General features: G+C 46.8%; 1 protein-coding gene across 1 annotated transcript; it reads right to left on the minus strand.

Annotated features, from left to right (window-relative positions):
- Positions 1 to 23: 23 nt before the first annotated feature.
- MKS1 (MKS transition zone complex subunit 1) lies at positions 24 to 10,012 on the minus strand (the record flags this gene model as incomplete). The annotated part of the gene is made up of 15 exons (XM_010174362.1): positions 24 to 130; positions 614 to 711; positions 789 to 871; positions 1,548 to 1,681; positions 2,222 to 2,329; positions 3,413 to 3,482; positions 4,318 to 4,388; positions 5,162 to 5,224; positions 5,745 to 5,787; positions 6,637 to 6,693; positions 7,585 to 7,693; positions 8,110 to 8,214; positions 8,539 to 8,667; positions 8,877 to 8,974; positions 9,802 to 10,012. Coding segments are annotated over 15 exons (1,486 nt in total), but the record flags the coding sequence as incomplete, so codon positions are not given.
- Positions 10,013 to 10,089: the final 77 nt, after the last annotated feature.

Consider the following 10,089-nt stretch of genomic DNA (forward strand, 5'->3'; position numbering starts at 1 on the left):
TGCCAGGCAGCGGAGGTGGCCAATCACAGATCCTGCGACTGGTGCACAGTGGAGGCAGAGGTGCTGATGAGGTCTTGAGGAAGGCTCTTGCGTGCTTCCTGCATCCGTCGCCGTGCCCTCTGGAAAGCCTCTACAACACAGCAGGTGACAGAAAGCCAGAATGCATCAGACAGTCTCAGGGAAGGGGAAGGATGAGTCTGTCCAGTGAACACCGTCTCTCCTGGAGCAGGAGTCTCACTTCCTAAGTCCCACCAACAAAGCTCCTGGTCCTTGCTGCTCTCTTCACTTATTTCTAGCCCTGTCTTTGCACTGTGCATAATGGCAGCAGAAACAGAGCCTATGTATCAGTGCCATGAGCTATGCTCAGTGTCAGGCAGGACTGAGCAGCTTTACCTTCAGAGTTGTTATCCCTCCTGTCTGCTGAGAGCTAATGCTTCCTGAAGTTTCCAGCTCAGATCAGATCATTTAACCTCTGCTACGGACTCAGAGAGCTCACAGGGGAGGCAATTATCCCCACAGTAATGGTTTCTCCTGAAATATCCTGCCCATTCTGTAAAAAGGGGGCAAAAGTGAGCCAAAGCCTCACCAGGGAGAATGACACTGACAGCCCTACCCAAAACACTGTAGACTGAGCTCTGCTGGCTGAAGCCTCCAAGCCGGTCCAACACACTCTGCATGCGCTGCCTCAGGGCACTGGTTTCCAGAAAGGCTCTGCACAGGACAGTAGGAGGTCAGGGCTACCAAAACACAACATGAGATGGAGCTTGTACTCACTTTGCTGCACTTACTTAGATTGCTGCAGGCAGTAGAGCCGGAACATGACGCTCCCTGTTGTCTCTGTGCGAAAACCAAAGCGGCTCAGACGCTCTCCCTGCAAAGATAGCTTGAGTTAGAGTAACCACTGACCCTAGCCAAAATGAGCAAGCCCCACCAGGAGCACACACTCCTGCGGGCACAGTCTCTCCCTTCCCCACTGCATACAGAAAACGAGGTCAGAAAGAAGGGCCGACGGTTCCAGGCTGTGCTGAGGGCAGGACCTAAACACTAGCAAGCTGATAGTGCGGTATTGGAGGAAGGTTTCAACAACTGCATCAGAGCTCGTTCTCACACAAAGCTGCTACTAAGACCAACTTGCTCATTACAGCAGCAAACACCTCTGCAGCTTTCCTAAGAATGTGAAATTTCTGCCTGTCTCACACCCATCAGCTTCTTGCTTCAGGAAACTTTCAGGCACAGTACAGCCTGGAAGAGTACAGGCACTTTCTGGAGAGGACCAGCACAGGGAGAGGTAAGTCAAGGCTTTGGTCCACGTTCACCCACTTCTCTAAGCTGCATACACCTCAGAAAGCAGCGAGCTCTGCCTCAGCATTTGCCTGTTCCACTGTCCATGACCACGCGTCTCATAGAGGAGACATTTCTTTCGTCAGAGGGACAGGACCACCGGCTCATCCTTGTTTAAATCTGGTCCAGGTTGTCTATAGGCTTCTGAAGTTCAGAGCATAATCGACCGTCTCCCAGCAAGAGCAATGCCCTGCAGTTGAGCCCACCTTGAAGGTTGATGGTATCCTGGCGTAGGTTATGTCCTCCAGCTCAGGAGATCCACCAATGAAAAACCTCCTCAGCTCAGCGACTGTCCCCAGCTCCACAGGTCGCCAGGTCGGGATGGTGAGCATGTGGAGACCTGACCCAGGATAACAGGACAACTTAGCAGCTATGACCAACAAAGGACAGCGTGGTAGATGGATACCTGCTGACCCAAACCACAGCAGCCTTGAAATGGAAACCCCGCACAGTATCTTGGTAACATTTTCCCAATGACTCAGGCCCGTACAGTCACACAGACAGCGTCAAAAGTACTCCCTGCCCATGGGGAGCATCTCCTTACTACACGTGGGTGTCAGAATAGTTGTGAGCCTCAGATTCCATGTGGGAAAGAGAGGGCTACTGCTACTGTAAAGATGGATGTGCAGCATCATCCCAGAGCTCTGTCACATAAGATTTTGTGATGGAACCACCAAAGGAGCAAAGACAGCAACACAAGATTCTTCTCAACAAGGCAGAACAGTGCAGAATGCATCAAATCCTTCTTTGCTGCCTGCACATAGCTAACACTTCAGCATGCAAAGGCAAAGCCTCCCCAGGACCAGCTGAATCCATTCCCAAGAGAACCACCCAACTCATTCTCCCAGACAATTAACATAATGTCCAAAGTAAGTTTTACCTGGAGACGTTGGCAGCACCAAAGAACCATATCCTTCAACGCGATACCTCTGCCAGAAATCCAGGGACAGGACCTCAAAATAGAGAACAGGCCACTGCGGGAGACTATCTGCAAGGAAGTGGAGCGGATCACAGCTTTGAGAGGGAGACTATCACAGAACAAAATGAGCTAAACGTCCAGCTCCACTAGTAGGAAGTCCTTTCTGTATTTCTTCTACAATGACTAACCGAGATGTATGGGTGATCAGTTGCCCCTGTAAAAGCTGAACCCTCAAATTTCACGATGAAAACAGAATTATTGATAAGATGTTAAAAATTTGGGAAAATTCTTTCAGAGCAAGTCCAAACTGGTTCCTCAATTATCTTTGAGCAGACAAGACAATCTTCTGTGAATGATCCGATGCCAGACAAGGGAATCTTTTTATCTCTGACCTTCCCACCATTATTGGGGGTTTATTAACTTGGGTTCTTGTACAAGTCTCCAAGCATTTCTTTTTGCCATGGTGAAACAAACTCATCGTGTTTATTCTAGGCTGAAAATTCATTAGTGTTGGTTGAACACTCAAATCCAATATATGTCTGATTCAAGTGGCAAGGCACGCCACAAAGCTGCCCCTACCAATCCCAAGAGCAGTGGGGTTGCTGAGGAAGCAGCAGTAGCGTAATGAAGCAGCAGGCATAGGCAACAGAGAAGCCCGCTTAGAACAGAGCTGGAAATTTCAAAGTGACATAAACTATGCAAAGATTATACAGGTCACTGAGTGTGTCTACAAACATAAGACTCAGCACAGAGTTGTAGTTGTGTACAAAAAAGCTGCTTGTTTCTTCTGCTGCAGATTCCCAGGGCACTATGCAGTACACCAGGCATGGCAACACAGACCATCGTGCCAGGCATTTTGAGAGGCAAGCTGAGATCCAAGTAGTTTTGCAACTGGATAAAGCTGACTATAGCTTGGAAGCAGGGCAACATCAATTAATCCATACAAATGCTAACGCATTGCTGGGCAGGGTAAATAGAATTCCAGAGGTTGTGCGGTGACAGGGTGAACATTTGCTGAATGAGCAACATTTCCCTTTATTTAAATCTGTCCTTTTATCTTGGAGAGGGGCCAACAACATACCAGATAGCATGATGCCTACACTGTGATCAAAAGATTTCAGTTTCACATTTCAGAGCAACAAGGAAATATACCTTCCGATTCGTCTCCTTGGGTGAAAAACATCTCCAAAGTGAAGGGGTAGCAGAAGTATGCCACGTTATCCTAGAAAAGGAACAGGACAGGGATCAGAGAAGATCATTCATCACGAGCATTGCAAGGGGCACAGAGTGCCAGGGAAAAAAGAACTAATGGTGGAAAAAAGGTAACAATGCCCAAACAAGATCAATCGCATCACACTAACAAACACCTGACTGCATGATGGACCTGTACAGGCTCCCAAGTGCCAGGCTGATGGAACAGGCTGTTAAAAATAATGAAAAAGGGAAAAAGAGTAACACACCTCAAATGACAACTCAGCCAGTTGCATAACTACTACACCACCAGTCTTTACAGGAGCCAAGAAAAATATCTTAGACAATGGTATTACTGAAATGTTGTATGATAATTACTTTTGTAATATGCAAACTAGCTCACATAAAAGACATTAAAAAGTTGATAAAATTCAAAGTTTGTAAGAGCAGAGCTGGAGACAGCAATGGAACCAACTTCCCAGAGAGAAGGAGGGTTCATTTTTAGAAATCAGTTTGAGGACTGTGTGCATTCCTGACCCAGGCAAGCCAGAACAATACTTTGTTAACTCTGAGCATTTGAGAACACAAAAATCAAAGCTCCAAAGGCAATCAATCAGCCAGAAGAAAAAAGTGAGGTTCCAAAACCTGCTTTGAAGCAGTTTTATTTGGTCTAGTTTTATTTGGACACAGTGACACACTGAAAAATGACAAGTATAACTAGAATAAGGAGAAGCCCAAACATGCCTTGCCCTTGAAAGGAGCACTCAAGTCAGGACCTTTGCTGAATATATCTGTAGCTTGTTACACATGTTCCACTTCAGAGAATGCCTGTTCAAACTGTTCTACAGGTCTGAAAGCATCCTTACCCAGTCCACTGTCTTGGTGACACAGGTTTGTGTCACTCCTGATAGCTGCTGGAACGCAGGGCTTGACCAGTCTGGGAGAAGAGGAGAACATGAGCACAGTGGTGAATGCTCGTGGTAAGAGGGAGGACTCACAAAGCAGAGCAGTTAAAAAGAGAATGTCAGTGGCAAATAACTGGGATAACAGGTAACATCACCCACACTGAATGTACCATGGCGTGTCCTACCCCGTTGTGTTCCAGGCAATGGCCGCTCCCTAGAACGCCCTGAACTGTCAATGAAAAGCACTAAGTCCATCTTAAAAGAAAAGCAGAGCCTTATCTAAAGATCCTAAGTAGCAAAAGTGGTACCACTTTGGACAAACTCCAGGGTAACACCAGAGAGGGGAGACAGAGCCATAGCTTCAGGGGAATTAAACATGCAGCAGGATGTGCTGGGAACCTTATTTATCAGTCAAAATTTGATATGTTAGTGTTAGTACAAAGCATGACAACATGATGGTGAGCACTGAAATCGGACAAGGTCACTGCTGAGATGGAGAAGACAAGGAGACTATTCTCCACAGTATAAGGAATGAACTCTGGGTAGACTGCTGGACACCATTCCCACTGGCTGAGAAGCCAATGGACTTCTCTGTCCCAGCCTGAATTGGAAGAGACCAGAGAAGAAGATGCTACTTTCACCCAGACATGAGTTTAGTTCGAACAACTGAGTTTGAACAATTTTAGCTCTGAAGACCTCTTACTAAATCCCAGCCCAGACATTACCTTTCACTGACTTTCAGCACAGCTGATCTGATGGACCAGACAAAGCATGCTTCATTCCTGAAACTGCTGTGAGTACTTACGGTTAGGCAGCTCCAGGAAGAAATGAACATAGAGGTTGTCATACTCATAGCCTTGAGCTGAAACTGAGAAGAGAGAATGAACTTCAGCTGCTTGCTTCCACACAAACTCCTCCAGTACTCACTGTAGACTTTTGGGAGAGCCAGCACCAACAACCTCAGGGACAACCAGTTACTGCTGGAAGCTGGGAAAAGCCAGGGTCTTCAAAGTAACAGAATATGACCCCCACAGAAGATTCCTTCTCTAGACTAGCCCCGTTCCCATATCACTACCCAGATTAGGGAGGTCACACGTGTAATTGCTTTCTTTGGTTTAATCTCTATTAATTTCTGAATCTGATATCCTTTTCTCACATCTGTTTTGTCTTCCTAGAACAGCTGCAGTATTTGTAACCTCCAATCTGTAAATGCCACTCCAGGGGTTAGTCTGCAAAAAGAGGAGAGGACAAGGAGGAAGTAAAGGATTCTAGGGAGAGAATCACCTACTCTGGACCTGTCTGCGATCCAAGAATCCTTGGAACCTCCATAGCCTCAGCCATCCCAGCAGACACAGATTTGCCCCTAGTTACTGTTGATAAGAACCCACCTATTTCTCCATTCACAAAAAGCCGCAGTGTGCCAGGAAGAGTCTGAAAGAATGAGCAGATAAACAAGATCAAGAGTTCAATGAGCACTGGTGAAACCAGTGGAAAACAACTCCTCCCAACAGGGCTCACACAGATATTTCACAGATATGTTTGTACATGAACGATTCACTCTACTAGCCAGGTAGGATCATGACTTTTCATACCACTTTCCAGAAGTGAACAGTCCCTCTAGAGAGAGGCTCCCTAGAGAGACCAAATTCCTAGACCACAGGAGCTTATTATTCTGTAAATTGATCTCCTATGGACTTCAAGATGGATATAAAATATAGTGAGAAGTCACTTGCAGAAATCATAGTCCTGTTTCTGTGTTCCTGCACTTGCCCAAGGTGGGGGGAGCAGGGGTAAGCATAAAACGAGCCGAGACACTCTATCAAAGTACAAGAACACACAACAACTTTCACACTTTGGCAAACAAGATTTGAGCAAAAAAGATTGCGGTCTGGATAATTCAGTGAGAATGGAAACTGTGCAGGAGGCCGTTTACTTTAACAAAGCAGCACATAAATGTGTTTGACATTCGAGAAGTTAACAGCAACCACTACCCCGAAAGATATAAACCCTCCTTTCTTTTTAAACTATTATAGGCAAAGGCCTCGCAGAGACTGCTGGTCCGACACATGCAGGGTGGATCTCTGCAGGCCCCGTATCTGTTACAACCCGTCCCTTTTGACCCAATTTTCTGTTGGAAGCCACAAGGTAAAAGCTGCCAATACATCCCCAGAATGAAAGAGTCTTTGGAGACCATGGTACAAATGGCAGCCATGCTAACCAGGTCAACAGTCTCCAAAGGCAGCAGGGCTCCAGGTCCCTGCCAAGTGAGCAGGTACTCACCATTTCAAATTCAGAGCCTATGAGACCACTGAGGTATTCCTTGTGCCGACCATACAGCTGAAAACACAGAACAAACAGAAAAAGTGTCTTTTTGATTATGTTTTTACTTATTGCAAAAACTGTAATGGATATAACTTAAAGCCAGTTTAAATTGTTGACGGGCTTAGCACACAGGGTTTATTTTAATTGTTACAGCAGATATAGAGAACGTAAGAATCTAATAGAACAAAGGTGAGTAACTAACTGCTAACACTGCATGGATCTTCAGCTTCAGAGAAGACCTTGTCAAAAGCCAGTCTAAGGGAAAAAGTAGCTTTGAAGAATCAGATCTTAAATTACACGTTAAAAACACAGGCATAAACTATTCCAATGAAATCAACAGATCAGTGTAGCGAAATCATTATTTCCTTATTGACCACAAAGCCAATAAGGAAATGTACAAATGCAAAACTAAACCATTAAGAACCTTTATAAACTGCCACAGCCAAAAAGGCAATTTGGAAAGATCAAGACATAAAATGAGATCCAAATATCCTGGGACATTATTGGTAACAAGAAATCTTTTGATAAGTACACAGGCAGCAAGAGGAAGACCAAGGAAAGGGTTTGCCCACTGTTTGAAAGGGAAAGAAAACAAACGGCAGGTGACACTAGAAAGGGACAAATTTAGGTGGTTCCTTGCATCAGTTCTCACTACCCAGGCCCCTGCAGTCAGAGGCCAACACACCTATCACTGGACAAGGCCTCTACCTAGAGTGAGGAATTAAGTGGTCAGGGAGTGTTTGTGGGAGATCTTAAATTGCTGGGCATGATGAGACTCACTGCCAGTGATATTCATTTTGTCAACTTGAGGCATCTACAGCGCTAACAATTACATCTACGTGAGGGTCTGAGCTCCCTTTGTCAGTTCAGAACTAGTCAATAGGATCAGTGGAGGCTGGTCCTTACGTCTCTGAACACACGCTGCTCGCGTTCCTCCTCCTCTGGCTGCACTTGGACAGACGCATTCTCAATGGTGTACTTCCACACCTCTCGCTTCTCTCCATCCAGCTCGATCCTGCAGAGCCCCGAAAAACATCAGCAAAACTCCCCCATTACACAGAGAACAGGCACAGGCAACAGCAGCATCAACTGTGCCACCCTGACCCAGCATTCCCCCCTCCACCAGGCCCGTGCAGTAACACAGGGGCACACGCTAATGGCCCTCTCCTCGCTCCCAAGTGCCTGCCTGCATCAATGACTTAAAAAAGGAGACTTGCTTGTGTCCCACATGTGCACAGCCTGTATCCCTAGGGACTGGCACACATCACACCAAGCACAAGTATACAATAATCTCATTTTAGAAATCTCTGGAATAAAACTAAAAAATATCCCTCAATTTAAGTGTCAATCCACTGCCTGAGGGATGACTGGGAAACAGCCATTTCCATCATTTGCATCAACCCATGAGAAGCACCAGCTCTGTCCTCTCACCGGTAGCCTCCTTTGGTGCCAGTAAAGTCAGGCTTCACTGTGATCACCCCATTGCCATCCACCTTGATTGTGCAAAGAACATGTTCATACTCCCTGTGACCGAGCCTAATGGAAGACACCAAGAAAGACAGTCTAAATAGAGAACATGGACACCCTCTTGCTCTGGAACAGCAGAGTTGATAAAAGCACGTGTGGGTACAGAAGGGAACAAACACATCCATACTTTCCTACATTAGTTTAAGAAGCCTTTTGGAAAGACACACTCAGTTACCTCCCAACTGAGGAAAGAGGCAGAAAGAAATAGCAGCCTGAGTTACTGAGCTCTTGGAATTCTCTCCCCTTAACTAATGAAAGAAACAGGAGATTTGAGTAAGGAGGGAAGATGGGTTTCCTTCTGGGAAATTCAGATCACTTCAGGATTTTACTTACTTCCCATAAGGTCCCAAGTCTCCCATGATGTACATGGTCTGGACAGGAGTATTAATCACATGGTTGTTCTTTATAAATTCTTCTGAGGGTTCCCAGGTGATGATTTTTGACTTCAGAGAACTTGCTTCTCTGTCAACAACAGAACAGCACAGGTCACAGCTCACCTCAGCAGCCTGGCACAGGCAGCACTGAACCCTCCATGATGAGGAGTCAAACTGACGAATTCCAAGTGCAGCACAGCTCAAGTCACCAACTTCTGCAGACCAGGCTGCTCCGCAGCTGGGCACCAGCACCAGAAAACCTGCATCAGTGAGCTCCGAGCTGCAGTTTGCACTCACATCGGCCTACGGTCTTGTCTTCTCCTCCTCACATTGGCCATCCTCTCCGCCAGATACGATGGCACCTCATGATCTGAGTCAGTTACCTTCTGACAGTGCTGGAAGAGAGAAACAGACATGAACCAGCTTTATTACAGGACATCTTTCTAAACACTGTTCCACTCCTGGGGGAGAGAACAGGCATGTACACACCCACATGCAAGGATGAATCACAGAATGGTTTGGGTTGGAAAGGACCTTAAAGACCATCCAGTTCCACCCCCCTGCTGTGCACAGGGTTGCCAGCCACTAGATCAGGCTGCCCAGGGCCCCATCCAACCCGGCCTTGAACGCCTCCAGGGATGGGGCATCCACAGCTTCTCTGGGCAACCTGGGCCAGTGCCTCACCGCCCTCTGGGTGAAAAAGTTCCTCCTCATATCCAACCTAAATCTCCCCTCTCTTAGTTTAAAACCATTTCCCCTTGTCCCATCACACCTGCCCATGGCAAAAGTCGCTCTCCCTCCTGTTTCTAAGCTCCCTTCAAGTACTGGAAGGCCACAATGAGGTCTCCCTTGGAGCCTTCTCTTCTCCAAGCTAAACAAGACCGGCTCCCTCAACCTTTCTTCACAAACTGCTAAAAGACTGTAGATTTCATTTGCTATTCTTCTGGCAAACTACAGCTAAACTCCACCCAGCAAGTTACCTACACAGCAATGCTACAAAGTCCCCTCCAAGCTGCCCCAATCGTCGCTCTGAAACAGGGAGGTCTCATCCCAGAGCTGGGGCAGCAGGTGAAGCTGCTTTGCAGAAGCACTATGCCTCCTGCATACAGAATATGTGGCTCGCTTCTGCATGGGCAAGGGCTGACAGATATTCCCTCTGCAGTGGGCCCGGCAGTTTTGACAGCCACTGCTGTACAGATTATGTGTCACTAAGAGCTGGTACCTCCTCTAGGTTGGTGAATCGGTCATGATCAGTGTAGGTGAAGATGCGATGGTTCTTCCGACCTCCAGCCTTCTCCAGTTTCAGGATCTCCTCATAGTACTGCCGGTCCAGGGGAGTCTGGCAGGCTGACTGGTTTCGGTACAGATCCACCTCAAACTGAGAGCACCACAGGTCAAGTGCAAAAGCTGCCTTTGCCACAAACACTTTCCAGCTGAGATTTCCAAAGCCACGACAGAGACAAGATCCTCTGGGACTCCAGGCAAACAACCCGAGCTCCGGAGCGGCTTC

This window comes from Antrostomus carolinensis, unplaced genomic scaffold (genome assembly GCF_000700745.2).
Source record: "Antrostomus carolinensis isolate BGI_N321 unplaced genomic scaffold, ASM70074v2 scaffold9468, whole genome shotgun sequence".
Taxonomy (NCBI): Eukaryota; Metazoa; Chordata; class Aves; order Caprimulgiformes; family Caprimulgidae; genus Antrostomus; species Antrostomus carolinensis.